We start from the raw sequence: 17,348 nt of genomic DNA, 5'->3' as shown, positions 1-17,348 counted from the left end.
GTTAATTCCAAGCCACTGATTATTTTTCACATCTTTACGGTGTCCTGATGATGCAGCTGAGCCTTAAGGAGCCCAGCTGGTGGGTTGATGTGTTCTGAGTCTTCCAAGGGCTCTTTTCAGCGTGCCTCTTCTATTTCCTAGTGTGCACCTGTGTTGTACACAAGCGCTGCCATCACCTCATTGTCACAGCTTGCACGTGCCAAAACAATACTAACAAGAACGATCTCAAGGTAAAGTCACGTTGGTTATTTTGGGTCATCATACTTTGGGGCTGTCTGGGTTGCTGGGTTTGTCCTGTAGCAGAATTTACTCTATGTTACCTTTATTCATGGGTTTAAAAGTGAGAAAAAAGTGATAGATACCTGCATAAAGGCCATGCAATGTCATCTGGTTTTTCTTCTGTCGATGCCATTAGCTGTTTGGACTAGCACATCGTGTAGGAAATCAGGTATCTTCATTGGAAAACATCAAAAAGTAGCAAATCCACTGGTTTTCTTGGTAATTTTCTTGCATGATTAACTGTGGTGCAATCAAAATTTGGTGCCCGGTGCTTAATGTGGATTTCTCTGGCCAACCACTGGTCTTTGTTTTGCCTCTTTTTTCTTTTCTGGTTTCCTGAAGGGCCCATTTAGTTGTTGCTCCACACCTTGCTCTGTGAAATACATTGTAATAAAGAGCCCTTGCATAACTCGTATTTCTGAAGGTTTTCTTTCGTGTTAGTTTTGGCTGTGTTTGATGGGAGTAACATCCCTGCCTAACACTGCCCTGTGCCTTGCATGTCTCATTTCTGAACTGGAAATGGCTCAATAACTGTTTGAGGAAAAATCAAATCAAATCTATTTATTCACGAGGCAGCTCTGTGTTTTGTGGCATGCAATCACCTTTTGTTATTTCTTGCCTCCAAACTGCTGAGCTGAACTCCTTAAAATGACCCCTTGACAAGCCAGATGAAAATAAGTTAAGAAGCCTAAGGGTAAAGTGCAAGTTAAACAGTGAATGTCCTCACCCTTCCCTCGGGATTATGAAGGTTATATAGCACATTTAAACGACTTTAAAAGAAGGCAGAAGTGAGGAGGCACCACTCACCTTAAATTTCTTGTTCCAGTCACACCCCTGACTTTTCTTTAATAGAGTTATGGGTTCCGCCTCAGCTTTCCAGGATCTGCATCTGACTTTGAGAAACAAAGTCAAAAGTGTTGAATTTGCTAAATGAGGACTGGTTTCTTCAGCCATTGGAACATTTTTTTAAAGGTGTCCTTGGGATCTAAATGATATGCAATTGGGAAAGAACAAGGTTAAAAAGGGGATGATTGCAAGTGATAGAGTGAAATGTGTGCCTGAAAGGCTGTTAATTACAAGGAGGGTGAGAAGAGGAATGAGAATTTTAGGAGGAGCTGTGAAAGCAATTCTATATTAAAATTAATAAAATCAACAGTTTGACCTAAAGTTACATGTTTTTGCACATAGTATGCAAGTCAAAGATGTCATAACTGTGGGATTAAAAAAGCTGTAGCTCACACTGCAGTGGGATTGGTTTGTTTTGAGGTAATCTAATTCTAACTTGTCTTTAAGAGTTTAAAATTGGCTAGCCAGCCATTATTTTAAAGTCTGCTTTTCCAGGTAGTCTGGAAAAGCAAGGAAAAGCTGGCCCACAGCAGGTGAGGCTCTTAATTCAGTATTCACTTGCAGTAAACCTCAGTGAGGTGATGGATCAGGACATTTTCTGACTTGAAATTATCATCTTAGGTTTGCACTTAAATGCCTGTATGTAAATGAACACCAGCTTATATATGTGTATTTGAATTTTAAACCTGTGCTTTCCTTTTGGTGCCTCAGGTGACTGAACAGAGGTTTGGGATCAACATTCCTCATAAATTCAGCGTCCACAACTACAAAGTCCCAACATTCTGTGACCACTGCGGGTCCTTGCTCTGGGGGATCATGCGACAGGGTCTACAGTGTAAAAGTGAGCAGCTTCTCACTGTTGCCTTTTCACAAAATACATTTATTTTTAGACTCTTGATGCCCCATGTGAGCTTGATTTGTGCAACCTTCAGGAGAAAGCTGAGTGATGAACATTCTTCTTTGTTAAGAGTTAAAAAAAAGGCAGATCTCCTTTTTAATCTCTGGCTGCCAGAAGGACTCTACTCAGCACTCTCAGTACAGCTTTGTTTAACTTGCATTATTAAAAGTATTCTGCTTCCTGCGTTCGTATTTTCCGTTTACCTGAAGGTTTTTGCTCAGCTGGTGAGATAAGGCAGTGAAAAGGCATCCGAGGGGAAAAAAAGGTCATTGCTTTAGGCTGACTGCTAAGCCTGTTAATTGATGACTAAGCATGTCCTGGTGTTACATTTTTGTTTCCGTGATCCAGACTGTAAAATCCTTGCCTTCGCCTCCCACAAGAGGGTGTGTGTGTGCCCATGAGTTAGAGCAAGAATGACTTTTGTTTCCCACTGAACACTGTCTTTAAAATTAGATACACGAAAATGGAGGGGATGTTTGTTGTGAATTCTATGGCATTATAAATACTAATTGTACTTACAGGCATAGCTGCAATGGTAGTTATGTACCTCAAAAATACATGCTTATGAAAAGCTTTAGGCAATGTGGCATCCTGCCTCGAGACTTTGGGGTCTGTTGCTGGTTTTCAGGAGTTTGTTCTCTTTTACAAGAGTTCTAATTTTTACTTCTACTTAGATCAGTGGCAAAAATCCCTCTAGTGTAAAGATACAGAGTAGATCCAGATGGGTGTATTTCCTGAAGTGGGATTACTAAATTGTTTCTCAGCAGCAAACCCCTCCAAGTTATTTTAATTGTTCCTTTGCTTTTACTTTCCATTGCCCCTGTCAGTCTGTAAAATGAACGTCCACATTCGATGCCAAGCAAACGTTGCTCCAAACTGTGGGGTGAACTCAGCAGAGCTTGCAAAAACCTTGGCCTGCATGGGTCTGCAACCGGGAAGCATTTCCCCAAATTCGGTGAGTCTTTTATTTTTTTTCTTCTCTATTTAAAACATTTACAACTGAATCTTCATATGGGTGCAGGAGAGGGCAGAGGCTTCCCATAGGACAGATAGTGTTGGGTGGTGGACTGCAGGAATAGGTCTGTGGCTTGTGGCAAAGGCCTCACCTGGAAAATGGATGTTTGATGTCCAGGCTTTCATCTCTAGGTGTTCCTTTGCTCTGTGCTTATGTTTCACAGTGCTGTGACTATTCAACACTCTTCCATGTGCTTATCACAAATGAGAGCAGAATAAGACCCCCTGACTAATTAAAAATCAGTATAATTCATGACATGCATTTTTTATTTTAGTGCAAGCACAAATGCTGTCTGCATGTGTGGTGTATGATAGAGCAGAAGAGCTCAAGAAGAAACCTAGTTCTCTTCCCAGCTTTGTCACTTTTTCTGTGTGATTTTGGGGAGCCCATTTCACTCTTCACTACATCCCTAGCCAAAATTTGTGGTCCCTGTCAACGCAACAAAAAGAAAATATTAAAACCCAAACCATAATTTCCAGACTTGGTAAATATTCTCATACAATTAGCCATTGATCTACCACATCATGCTGTATCAACCTAGCAGGCTTATTAGGCTGTGGTGCCCCTTTTGATTTCAGTTGGTTTATAGCAAACTCTTACCTCTGCTCTTCTCCCTGTAGCAGTTCAGGGGGACAGTTATCCTGGGAGTTACAGGGAAATCCCCTACTCCCTTCTCTGTTCTGCAAAAATCAGCACTTGTTAATGCTTGTTGTTGCATCATGTGCACATCAAAAGGAGATGAAAACAGAAAAAAAAATAAAAATCTGTGCTTGGTGTTTAACGATCTCTTCTTGTTATTTGTGAGCTAAAGAGTCTAGGAAATGTTTGGACTGTGCTGTATGGACAGCCCTGAATGGCTTTAGGCTGAACGAGGGTGGATTTAGATAATATGTTAGGAAGAAATCCTTTGCTGTGGGGCTGGTGAGGCCCTGCCACTGGTTGCCCAGAGAAGCTGTGGATGCCCCATCCCTGGAAGTGTTCAAGGTCAGGTTGGATGGGGTTTTGAGCAAGCTGGTCTAGTGAAAGGTGTCCCTGCATGTTAGGGATTTGGAACTAAATGCTCTTGAAGGTTCATTCCAACACAAACCATTCTGTGCCTCTGTGGCTGCTCTTGGTTCCTTGCCCATGGTGACGAGTCTCCTGTGCAGGAGGAACTTTGCTGTACACCAAAGTAGTCACAAGATGGAGCTCATGAAGTCCGTGTGACTTCGTTTAGACCAGTAAACTGAATAGAAGTGCTCGTTTGTATGCACATGCATACCTGGAGAGCTGTGAGCAGAGGGCACTGGAGGTTGGCTTGATCTTTGTGTACTTCAAAATTACGAGCTCTGGAAATGTGTGCTAATACTGGTACAACTCCTGAGTATGCAGCACCTCACTGCTGGCATGGGAATGAACAGCTTTCCATTGAATTTGGAGCAGTGGAGGAAACCAGCAGCCCAGATGTGGAAAAGAAACATGTTTTGAAGTTGGGATCCCACTGAACTGGGCTTTGAGTAAGAGTCTAAAAATCACGTAGAAACCTAAGAAATTCAGATGAAATTCTCTGCCAGGGTTTGAGATCTCACCAGCACTTTGCCTATTGCAGAATTTATGCGGTCCTCCTTACTTTCCTGGTAAATAGAAGACTTGGATTCCCCCACTCATTCTCTTTTTTTTTGTGGGGAGTGAGGATGGAGAGAGTCAACCTTGCCTCTCAACTCTTGGGGATGGTCCTGTGCCGGGCCTGGAGTTGGGCTCGATGATCCTTGTGGGTCCCTTCCAACTCAGCTTGTTCTGTGATGATCTGTCATGTGCTGGGCAGTGGGTTTACAACCTGAAACGCCCAGGTCACCAGAGCTGGTGTTGACATGTCAGCACAGCCCTGAGCAGTGCCAGCTTTGGCCAGCCACATGTGGCAGCTGTGTGATGCTACCAACCCACTTTCTGTCCCAGTAGCCGTAAAGTGCCCCAGAACAGGCCCCAAATGCCGTGGTTGGTGCGTTGATCACCTGTGAGCACCTCTGAGGAAGAAGTACAATTTCTACACAGACTGACACTTCTTTGCTTTCTTCCACAGAAACTGGTTTCGAGATCTTCATTGAAACATCAAGGAAAAGGCAGCCTGAAGGATGGCAACAACATTAGTGAAAGTTCAGCAAGCAAACTTGGGATCAAAGACTTAACCTTCCTTCGTGTATTGGGAAAGGGAAGCTTTGGAAAGGTGAGAATTATTCGTGGCTATTTTGTGTGAAACCACATTCCTTATTTAAGAAGCCCCAAGGTAGGTGAAGTGATTTCATAACATGAAATCACTTCACAGGCTGTCTGGTGGTACTCCAGAGCAAGTACTAAGCAGTACTTCCTTTGTGCAACAAGGTTGGTTACAGAGAACAAGGAGAAAAAGGAAGAGAAAGAAAGCTGACAGCAAAGTGAGGAATTGGATATCACAGAAAAGAAGTTAGTACCTGAAGGAACAGCTGCATGCCAGGGCCTATACCAGGAGCTGCAAGTGTGTGTGTTAACGCTCGTTTGGGCAGTATTTTTTGGAGCATGTAAAGACTTTTCCTTTAAAGGCAACAAGGCAGTGGTTTCAAATGTGGTGAGATGGGGGTTTTGCTTCTCTGCCATGAAGCTGATGTGAAAGAGGGTGTTTGAGTTTTAAATCTGAGGAGGGAGGTGGGATGAGTGTCCCTGCCCAGGCAGTGTGTGCTGGCACAGTGGGTGACCTTTGTCAGCCAGCCGTGTGCCAGACAGGAGCAGCGTGTGTGGGTATTTCTGTCCAGAGCAGCCTGCTGCAGGCAGTAGTGTGTGTCATTGATTATACACTGATGCCCATGCTCACAGGCTGACTCACTTTGGTCCACAAGCCTGGTCATGAGATAACTGACCTTTATAGCCTGGGAAGGTGTGAGAGGCTCTGTGCTGCTCAGAGGGCTCAACCCTTGCCATTCACACTCGCTTTTGGTTTAGGTGATGCTTGCCAAGATGAAAGAGAGTGGGCAGCTCTATGCAGTGAAGGTGCTGAAGAAGGATGTCATTCTGCAGGATGACGATGTTGAGTGCACCATGACCGAGAAACGCATCCTCTCCTTAGCAAGGAACCACCCCTTCCTCACCAAGCTCTACTGTTGCTTCCAGACTCCTGTAAGTATAGCCCAGGCAGAGGCCAGCCTTCCTCCTGACACTGGCTGGCATGAGGAACCCTGTTGTGTATTTGGCTGCTGACCTGTTACAAATGTCCACTTCAGACCCAGGAGAAGCCTCTCTGCTTGAGGATGAACAGAGCACTCTGCTATATTCCACCTCTAACATCTGCTGGGCATTTGGCAAACAAAATCCTGGCTTTTTCTAAGCTCCCTAGCAAATTGGTAAGGCACAAAGCCTTTCTTTGTGTCTTCCCTAGAAACATCTCTGTTCCATTGAATGTTTCCAAGTGCAAATGTCTACACATCTGTAGTGTCCTCTGGTTGCTCTGGGATCTCAGGCTCTGCTCTGTTGCTGCCTGAATTTTTAGCTGGACTGTATTTGCATTGAGTTTTCTGCAAACTTAAAGATTTGTACTTGGAACCAGAGGTTCCTGTCTCTGCCAGCCTTTGTAGACTGCTCAGAAATGAATGAAAGATCCTTCTGGGGTTCCTGGAAAGGTCTGCCTGACATGGGTGGACACTGAGTCAGATCTGTGTACAGTTGGTATTTCTTTGGGAAGACAAATTGGCAGCATTGCTGTCCCTTGTGCCCTGTGTACCTCAGTGGAGGACAGCACGTGGGCTGAGTGCCTGGCTGGGAGCCTCATTTGGTGTGAGCTGGTGGCTGGAAACCTCTTGCTGGTGTGGGTGGTGGAGGGGGGAGTGTCTGAGATGGAGGCAGTGGCCACAAGGTGAATTTGGGAGTCCCTCAGCTAAGCTTTTATTAGGACCAAAGCATTTTCTGCAGTGTAGATCTTCAAAACTGCCTGGGCTCTTTTCCAGTTGCATTTTTTTCTTTGCTATGGGGCAGTAGAGCTTGTTTTCCTCTTACAAGAGGCAGGAGAAACTTGCCCTTTTAATTGTAGCTTTTCTCCTCCTACATAAACCCAAAATACTTCAAAAAAAAAAAACAAACAAAAAAAAGCAGACAAATGTATTCAGCCACCCACCCATTTCTCTTTTCACTGGGGTGATGCAACAGCCAGCTCTGGAGGTGAAGAACTGTGCTCATTTAGGGTGGAGCCCTTGGGTAGACTCACATAATTGAAATTGAATGGTTTGTGTTGGGTTTTATTAATACACAGCTCACGTGGTTCACAGAGCAGCTGTGCTGTATAGCAGAAATGAAACTTACAGCTCACCGTTGTCACTAGTAACCAAGGAAACTTTTATTTCATGGTATTTCAAGTTGTAATGACTTTCCTGAAGTATTGGAAATGTTCAGTATTGATGTGTTCTGTTTGAGGTCAAATGTGGGTTTTGCCACTCGTTGCTATGGCCTTTGCTATGGCTTTGCTGACTGAATTTGCAGTGTAGATGTGAAAACAGCAAATGTGCTCCTGAGCTGTGTAGAGTGTTTCCCTTGAACTTGGGGAAGACTCAAGGTCACTGTGTGAGCGCTGTTTGTCATGTTCAAAAAAAATTGAACGCAATCTGCTGTGGGTGCAGGCAGAGTCTTCTGGACTGGTGAAGTAATTGCAGAGTCTTTTGCAAAGAGGAAGAAAAGGGGAGAACTCAGCTTGTTTAGACTAGCAAATTGTAGGTAAAAAGAGGATCTGATCGATGTCTGCAGATGTCAAACACTGAGGAGGGAAACAAAGCTGTCAAGATGCTGGCTAAGATTAAAGGAGTCTAGACTGGCCATGGGTACAGTTAGACTGGAAATTAAAAGGAGGTTGCTAAACAGTAGAGCAGCCTGGAACAGGAATTTCTGGACCAGCTTGTCGTCAGAGGAGCAGAGGGAAGAACCCCTCAGCCCTTGGTGCCCTGAGCACAGAGCTGGTCAGTCCTTGAAATGGTACCAAGGGAGTGGTGCTTGTATAGCAGGACCCTGCTATTTCCAGTCTTTCCTGGGTTCCTCTTTTACTTGAATCCCACTTTGCTTCATTGTCTGGATTGTCTGTAACAGAAAACCACTTCCCCTCTGATGATAAACAACACCAAAAAGGGAAGTGTTTGCAAAAAAAGTGTAGATGATTCATAACATCTTTTGCCCATGGTCTGCACTCAGTGACACCCACTTCAATCCAGAATAACCAGATTTAAATTGCTTACAAAAGCACAATTAAACCCCTTTGCTATAGTAGAGAAATGATTGCAACCCCAGGGTATTCACTGGACCCAATCCTTCCACGAGGTCTTAACCAGGCTGATACAAACTTGGGATTTCTGTTTATTTTTTGTATGGCATGGGGATATCCCCTCCATTAACAAGACCTTGGCAGAAAAAGATATATATATATTTATATATTTATATATATTTATATATATATATATAAACCATTATATATATAAAAAGAGTAACCACTTGTTCAAAATGTCATCCTGCAGCCATATTTAAAAAGCTATGGACTGGGGGCACGGTAGCACAAATACCCAGTTTGCAATTACATGGAAACCACATCACATGTATCACAGTTACAGCCCAGACTCTTAAAATGTGGTATTAATGGTTCATGTTATAAAAAACAAAGCACAGCTCCCGGCTGCCATGGAGATCCTGGATACATAATGACCTATGTTATTACTGCCTTTAGTAATTTTTCAAGAACTAGCTGTTTTGAGGCCTCCTACCGTTTGTCAAGGCCAAGTCAGAGCCTGATCCCATAGGTCAGGACAAGCTGGGACTGACTGGCAGAGCAGTAGCCCAGCTGGAGGGCAGACAGAGCTTATGGTAGGTGCCAGGCTCAGTATGAGCCAGCAGTGAAGCCCCATGGAACGTGAGCTAAATTATGGACTGGGCTGCTTCAGGAGCTTGGGAGAGTCATTATCCCTTCTTCCCGGCACTGGCGAGGCTGCACCTAGAACAGGGGTGTCCAGTTATGGCCTCACCTCTCCCAGTTCAAGAAGAAATCATGGAAACTCAAAAGGAAGGCTCTTGGAAGTGCCTGAGATGCTGCTGCAGTTTGAGGACAGCGCACTCATGGGTTCTGAGGATTTGGCTGGATCCAGAGCAGATTGAATTCTGGTTCTTTTATAATATCCCACCCAAACCAGCAAACTCTTCCCCTGGCTTAAGGAGCCTGAGGGTGACTTTAACAGCCTGGGACATGTCTGTTCTGCACGCTGTGATGTCATCTGGTGCCAGGAATGCACCATTCTTCCAGGGATGCCCATCCCTGGAAGTGTTCAAGGCCAGGCTGGATGAAGCTCAGAGCAACCTTGTCTAGTGAAAGGTGTCCCTGTACAAGAGAGGAGGGTTGTAACTAGATGACCTTTAGCATCTCTTCCAACCCAAACCATTCTGTGATTCTATGATTAGCTGAGCAGGCACAAGTACCCGAAACAGCAATGCATTACCCGAGTTCATCTATACTGCTGCTGCTTCTGCTTGCCTGTTTTAGAGCTGGCTGAGGTTTTTCTGAGCTTACGTTAGCCACTGACGGTTTTCAGAAAGGTTTTCTGTTCTCTTGTGCTGCCTCTGTGCTCAGTGTGACCCTGCTTTAGTCTCAGCTGCAGCGTAAGTGATGCCTGCCAGCAAGGGTGGCTTTGTTTGCCCAGGGTGGGCTGAGGCTGCCTGACCTCCTCCTCGCTCCATCAGGGCTGAATCCTGCAGCCACTAGGTGGTAGGAGCTGCAAGGGCTAGCTCTGCCTGGTGTGGGTCACACTTTTCAGAGCCTAAAGATGAAATAGCAGCAGCTCAGCAGGCTGGCAGAGGCTGGATGTAGCCATCTGTGTGCCCAGCACTGGGCTAGGCAGTTTTGGACTTGCACCTCCGGATTCCTTTCCTGTGAAAGGCAAGGAAAGAGTCCAACTGCTCCATTGCAGGGGGGTAATTAAAGTCCTGCTCCAGCTGCATCTGTGGGAGGTCTTCCTTGCTCACCATATCTCTGTTTTTTAAAATTTTAAACTTTTTTTTAATTGAAGGCCTTGCCTTGGGAGCTTTCCACCTTGCCTAAGCCATTTAACTCTGCTTTTTTCTAGGGCCTTAGAATAATTCTTTAGTGTCAGAGAGGATTATGCTTCCTCTCTAGTAATCTGTGAGTTGCTGACAGGTGCTGGGACCTGAGGATAATCACGGATCCTGAATTAGGGGTCACAAGCACCAAAAAGTGTTTGTTTCCTTTTACCTGACACTGGTGTCATCCAACACTTCAACAGTACTGTCCTAGAAGGGGTGAAAGAGGCTATATATATAAATAAATAAGTCAGGAATGTGATCCTGGGGAATGTGAATCCTGGAATGTTTTAATTAAAATCAGCTTGCGGTAAGTAGGTCCTGTCTTCTTTGGGGTTTAGGAGCCATCCTTCCTGCACAGGTGGTTTGCTTTTAAATCCTTTTGTCTCCACTCATATGCATGAGAATGAAGAGGGCTGGGAGAGATCAGCTTCCCATGCAAATAGTGTCGAATAGCTTCTGGGTTTTATGTTTATTGCCCTTATCCCTTTTCTCATAACCAAAGAGTCCTTCCAGGGGACTGTCCCCCAGGCGATGCTGTTCCCAGCACTGTCCCCGTCAGCCAGCCTGATCGTTATATGGATTTGCTTTCCCTCTGGCTCTGCTGACAGTTGCTGAGGCTCAGAGCATGCCCCTATTGTTCCAAAAATAGTGGGACACGAGAACTTGGCAGAGGGATGTGATTTTTCTATAACGAGCATCCTTCAAGATAATAATGAGCAGGGTGCTATTTAAGCCAGGCGGGACTGGCCTGGGACTCCAGGACAGTATAATCATGGAACTGGTCCCATTTTACAAGGACAGCCTGCTGTTTGGCATGCAGTTTTTTTGTCCCCTTTACTGGCTGCAGGCTGATCAACATGGAAGAGGAAGGTTTCTCCACATCTCCACTGGCTCTTGGGACACTCAGGCAGTTCTGCCAGGGTCAGCGTGGGCATCTTGTCAAGGGTCACCTAATTGTTTAGAGAGATGAGCCTGTATTTCACCTCCCAGAAGTGTTAGAGCTGACCTGGAGCCTTCAACAGGGACATCATTTTCAAGTGAGGGCCCACGAGCCAAAGTGGTGGGACTGAGAGGTGGCAGCTCACCCACCCCTTGCCCCCAGGTGCCACAAGGGAGGCCTAAGTGCCCTTGTTTGTCCAGGGGAGTCCTCAGTCATGGTCCCTCCAGGGGATCGTCAGCATCAGCCTGGTTGTCCACCAGTGACTCTAGTGTCACCAGGTGGGTAGAGCACAGGGCAGAGCACGATGTGCTGGAGGTGAGGGAGGCTGGAGTGGCAGTGACAGCTTTCCTGGGGCTCTGGGAGATGAGGAAGTGCCCTGACACAGACTTTGGAGTGTGCTGGTGGGCATTCAGGAATTAGTGAGGCCTCTTTGATGTTCTCTTTGCAAGGCACTGAGAAGGAGCAGAGAGGATGGCTTTGATCCACTCCCAGGCTCTGAACCCCCAGCATTCCCTCTGTGGCATGTCGTGGAGGCACAACTCTGTGCATGCATTCACGTGACAGCCAAATACACATCTTGGATGCTTTTCTGCAAGCACTGAGACTTCTATTCTTGAGAGTTGAGACCCATGTTAGCCCCAAACCACTCTGCTGGAAGGCTCTGCAAGTAAGGCTTGAAGGAGCTTGAGTTATGCTTTACCTGGGGTGGTGGGTTGGTTTTTGGGGTTTTTTTGACAAGGAGGTACAGGGGAATTTCCTCTCCCACCTTCACTCGCCAGTGCAACTCCTGCAGGTGTGTGCACCGCGGTGCCCTCATGTTGGCTTTGTGACCACAGCAGGGACAGCCAATTTCTGCTTTCCTCTGGCTCTCGTCCCGTCTAGCACAGCATAAAAGCAGGCTGGCCAAAAGTGCATCTTTCTGTGGTTTGACAGTGTTCACATCCACCAAAAACCCCTGATGTGTTTGCTGGCACACTGGTTCCAGTTGTCAGTGAACCAGTCGTGCCAGGCCTCCGCAGCCTGCTCGGAAAGGCTCTGCTTTTTCTGATGTGTGCAGTGACACCTTGCAGTGGTGACTTTGTTGCAGGAACATTCGAGGCTGGGGTTTTTTTGCAGGCAGGAGGTGAAACAAGATCAGACTGACATTTCTGACTCTAATCTGTGAACTTTGCTGGGCGTCCACACTTGGGCTGCACACTGAGGTGATGTGAGCTGAGGTGAAAACATGAGCTGGAGGGTTGGAAGGGTCAGCTGCCATCGTCGTGTCGTAGTTCCCCAGAGTAACTTTCTGACCCCAGATGGTTGAGGGACTTTGGATATTTGCATTTTCATGAAGCTGAAATAAATGCCTGTCTCCATCTGCAGTGGCTTAGGGGAGAGAGTGTAGCTTGGACAAGTCATCAAGCTCAGTGCAAGGGTAGCCAAGTGTGTTGCCTATGGTTAGCCACAGTATGTGAAACTAGTATTTTTTGGCCTTAAAATCAAGGAAGTTGCAGCATAAAAGGGGATCAAAATGGAAGCAGCTCTGAAGCAGCCTGAGCAAGCAGGTGCCAGTCAGTATTGAGGAGGAAGAGGAGGAAAAAACAAAGGCAATCTAAGCTCATAGAAGAGGTAACTAACTGAGGTGTGAGCCAGTGGTGCTTTAGCTTTCAGTCTCTTTGAATCCATATTGCTTTCCAGGTGCTGTTTAAGGTGAGAAGGTGATTTACACACCCTCACAGCAAGCTGTTTCCAAGTGGCTTTGAGGGTGTTTTGGCACTCTTAATTTTTGTGAAGACCTTTGGCTGAGCTCATAGAGGTCTCTAGCCTTCCCTAGCCCTGCCTGAGCCAGCAGATAGTGCAGAGCTCAGTATTTTGTAAAATGGGAAGAGCTATTGCAGGTTGGTCACTCTAAACTGAAAACACCAATTTCAGTAGCCTTTTTGAACTGAAGGGTGTAAAAAAAGCATGGTATTTATAGGGTTATTCTCTTCTGAGACACCAAGATGCGAGCAGCCAGCTGAGGGGTGCAGATGTCCTATAAATCTTTGATTAACAGGTAATGTCTACAGTCATACACTCGAGTTCCTTACTTCTCAATTTATTCCCCTCTAAGTTCAGCCAGTCCTTTGAATTTTTTTAATCTTTCAGGTGGGAAGAAGTGTTTATGTAGTTTTCTGTACCATTTTAAAAGGTCTGGAGGGGAAGATTTTGTTTTGCTTCTTCTTTCAATTTGTTTTTTATCCTTGTAATATCTTATTTTAATGATGCTCCAAGTGTCCTTTTTTTTAGTTGGGATTAAAAAAACAGACTTTTTTTTCACATAATTGGTTGACTTACCTGAGTTTTGATTTTTTTTTTTTCTAATTCGGATCTGGTCTTGTTTCAAATGGAACACACACAGGTGAACAAGATAATGATCATCCTTTTGCACATATGCTGTGTGAAAGTTTCTAGTGAAAAGATGAGCTAATAGTGTAATGCTGCTGTGAATTAGGCTGTCTTGCAGGGAGGGGATGAGGAGGAAGGATGTGTGTATGGTTCACTTGAATACCCCAGAAGAAGCATTGTTCCAGACAAATGACTGAATTTGCCTGTTACAAAAACTCTCCAGTGTATGAGCTTGAAATTTCAGCCAAGTGGTTAAGAAAATAGGGACAGGAATTTGGAGGATACAGTCAGATTTGGGGTTTTTGTTTAGTTTTGGGGTTTTTTTTCCCTGGGGCAAGTGGGAACCCACAACTCCCCTCAGCTAGCCCTGGTTTGTGGTTGTTGTTGAGCTCCTCTGGAATGAGCTCAGCGTTGATGCTGCACTGTGCACCCGGGTGCCAGGGCTGCCTTTACCCTGAGGGACCCTGCAGATTTTATTTATGCAAATGGCAAGAGCCAATTTATGATTCTCTGGGCAATGTGTATGTGCCTTGTTGCAGTGGCCCCACAGGGAGCCTCATGGTGCCCACTGTCAGCAGCGTCAGAGAGCAGAGCGTGGTGGGGTGATAACCAAGGATAACTGCCCCATTTATGTGGTTGTGACAGTGGCTGGTGACTATGAAAGGAGCTAAAAACGAGCCTGGAGTAGGGAAGTGACCTGAGATTCTCAGAACTGTGTTCACCAGCTGCCCAGCCTGGAGGAGACACCGCATGCAGCTTATGCCCATTCTGAGTTGGCCTAATTTTCACTGCACCTCCTTCTAGCTTGAAAAACCACGCAAAACCAGCAGAAGAAAGAAACCTTCCCCTTCTCAGCCTTTCAGCTGCATCACACAGTGATCCCCTCATCTGGGTAGCCTCAGGGCTGGATGTGCTGTCTGTGGCTTGGTTCCCTGAGGCAGAAGTGGTTCCTGGGGCTGGCGGGCACTTCCACGGCCACTGAAGCAGGGAGGAAGAACAGCCCACAGAGCAGCCCTGCTTGGCAAGCAAATGGCTGTAAAACCTGCTGCCTCTCTGCTTGGGAGTCCTGGGCCATGCCATGGCCATCACCTATAATGTCAATGGGCTTCCAGCTGAGCCAGCACGGGGCAGAGGTGTTCCTTGATGTAGTTGCTGTGATTTGAAATCAAAGGGCCAAATCTTTACCTGACATCAGTCACTGCCTTGCTCCGTTGCAGTCAGGCCAGAGTGGCTTTGTCTGGAAATTTGGGGCTGAGCTCATTAGATCTGCTCCTGTGCTCACACACGTGTTTGTAAAAGAGTTGTTGTCATGACTGCTTCATGGTGAGCCTGTTCACAGGACACCTGTGATCCTCCCTGGATTTGAAACCATGTGTAAGGCCCCTGGACATCTGCCTTCCTTAACCCCCAGAGCTAGGAGCAGCAGGCAGCTCATGAGGGTGCTACCTTGGTTCAGGGGCAGGATACTGGGGGGAAGCATTCCCAACAGGAATTCATAGAATCTATGGATTCTGTGAGGGGCTGGGTATGAAATCATAGAATCATAGAATATGCTGAGTTGGAAGGGACCCAATCAGGATCATTGAGTCCAACTCCTGGCCCTGCACAGAACAGCTCTATGCCTGAGAGCATTGTCCACACCCTCCTTGAGCTCTGCCAGGCTTGGTGCCCTGGGGAGCCTGTTCCAGTGTCCAGACACCCTCTGGGTGAAGACACTTTTCCTAATAGCCAACCTAAACCTCCCGTGACAAAACTTCAGGCCATTCCCTTGCATCCTGTCACTAGGCACCAGAGAAGAGATCAGAGCCTGCCCCTCTGCTTCCCTTCATGAAGATGTTGAAGACCACAGTGGGGGAGGGGAAGCATTTCCAGCGGGAATTCATAGAATCTGTGGAGGGCTGGGTATGGAGGACAAGCATTTCCTCACAGAGCAGCATCTAAGAGTGGGGCATGGCTGTGTTAGTCCTACAAAGATAAATACTCAGTTACAAACCTGTTTATTATTCCTCCTTCAGATCCTATGCTTTGCAGTGCCTTGACCCAGATACAGATGGCCACTTGCACTGCTGGGGAGTTGGACATGTGGCTTTCTGGAGCCCAGTACTGAGAAATCACGGTTTATTTGCTCGCTCCCAGCAAGACCTAGGGCAGATTTGCTTTGTGTGGGGGTTGTGGACCACGAAGGGAGAACATTGGGAACACTGAGAGAGCCTGCCAGCTCTTGTAATTATCTTGTAATAATTTGCTTGCACGCTCCCTAAGCCCTGCTACTCTTTTTGGAAACAATAAAGTTTCTCTGGGAAGCAGTGACACAGCTGTCTCTGTTTGGGGATGATTTGGAAAGCCTGCCTTCTGCTCTGCAAAGCATTAACTGCCAAAACAGGGAAAAATGACTGTTTTCTTGGGGAGACCCTTTGGCTTCAGTGAACTCAGATTGAACCCAAAGCTGATTTTCTAAGGAGTTGTGTGCATGAATTATTTCCAAAAAGATGAAATGCAAACTAAGTGGAATTCCTGAGCCAGGCTGATTTTTCAGGGGGGTAAATTGGACCCTTGTGATTGGAGATAAGGTCCCAAGTGTCTTCAGAGATCTTTGGTCTTGTGTGGGTTGTACATGGACATCAGCTATGAGTAGAAGAGGGTAGAAGTTGGCCATCACACTGGAGGGAAAGGATGCTCTTTTAATAAAACCTGGATATTTTTTCTTCCCCTGTGATGCCAAAGAGGGAAGGGTATGAGGATCCAAAACAGCTTGTAGAGCTGGTGAGGACAAAGGGCTTAAGTGATGCTTGAGATGGTTTTCAGTGTTTGCAAGGGGCAGTAACCAGTGTGTGGATTGTCCTTCTTGGTGGCTTTTGCAGTCAGGGACTTTCTTCAAGCCCCACAAAACCCCCTAAGACAATGAAAGAATATTATGGGTATTTACAGGTACTGTCAACCACTGCTGTGCTTCCAACAGCCTTTGCCCTGCTAATAAGTGAGCAAATAGGGATGGAAAACTGAAATTAAAAAAATAATTTTTTTTTTAAAGCCAAGAAAAATAAAAGAGGCAGCTCTCTTGCATGAAAATTGATAGGATTAATCTCTAGGTGTAGTCCAGCCTTGAAATTAACCTGCCTGGTCCCATGGATTTTGTTTCCTTCAAGTGTTTCTTTAATTTACAGTAACAATTGCTCTGAGACTTTATTCATCTTGATCCCAGTCCAGGAATGGTGCAATGTGATTTCCTCCTGCGGCTGCCACTTGCTGCAAAGCCTTTCATGTCACTGTTTCCTGTTGACTCAAATGCTCCTTTCTTACCACGTCAAACAGAGATACCAGATCAGGGAGACTTCTGGGCAAAGCACAATAGAAAAATACACATGTGAGGAGTTCAGCACTGGGCCCTGTCGAAAAACAATTCAACTGCTCCTTATTCTCACTGGTGGTCCCCAAGAAAGGAGACACATAACTGACTCTTAAGTCAGGTCAAATTTGCAAGTGTCTGAACTATCTGCTGTTTTAAGATTTACTTTTCCTGGCCCCTTTTAAGGTTATTTACTCAGTCTTACTCTTCCAGCTGCAAATTGCCTTCTTTCTTTTTTTCTTCTTTCCTCTTTTTTTCCCTTCCTCTTTTTCCCTCTTTCTTCTCCCCTGTTTCCCCTGCCCTTCCCTGCCTCTCCCTCCTTCTCTTCCTCTCTTTTCTTTTCATTGCCCTCCTCTTCTCTTTTCCTTCCCCCCCCTTCCTTTCCCACCTCTTTTTTTTTTTTTTTTAATAGGACACTACTGGTTATTTTATTTCTTAATGATTCATTGCCCCCCTTCTCTCTTTTCCTCCCCCCCCCTTCCTTTCCCCCCCCTTTTTTTTTTTTTTTTAATAGGACACTACTGGTTATTTTATTTCTTAATGATTCTTGGAGGAGTGGTTGGTCTTTGCAGCTTAGCAAGCTGAT

General features: G+C 45.7%; 1 protein-coding gene across 1 annotated transcript in view; it reads left to right on the top strand.

Moving 5' to 3' along the window:
* The window catches only part of PRKCH (protein kinase C eta), a gene marked incomplete at its 5' end in the record, with an annotated part of 115,743 nt that overhangs the window by 48,099 nt on the left and 50,296 nt on the right, over window positions 1-17,348 (top strand). Inside the window, 5 exons of the mRNA XM_017738792.1 lie at window positions 142-230; window positions 1,837-1,966; window positions 2,851-2,978; window positions 5,098-5,241; window positions 5,991-6,164. Coding sequence (XP_017594281.1) covers window positions 142-230; window positions 1,837-1,966; window positions 2,851-2,978; window positions 5,098-5,241; window positions 5,991-6,164 — 665 coding nt within the window. The remainder of the gene's footprint in view (window positions 1-141; window positions 231-1,836; window positions 1,967-2,850; window positions 2,979-5,097; window positions 5,242-5,990; window positions 6,165-17,348) is intronic.

Source organism: Corvus brachyrhynchos, unplaced genomic scaffold (genome assembly GCF_000691975.1).
Source record: "Corvus brachyrhynchos isolate BGI_N302 unplaced genomic scaffold, ASM69197v1 scaffold245, whole genome shotgun sequence".
NCBI classification, from domain to species: domain Eukaryota; kingdom Metazoa; phylum Chordata; class Aves; order Passeriformes; family Corvidae; genus Corvus; species Corvus brachyrhynchos.
This window is presented reverse-complemented; position numbering and strand designations above follow the sequence as displayed.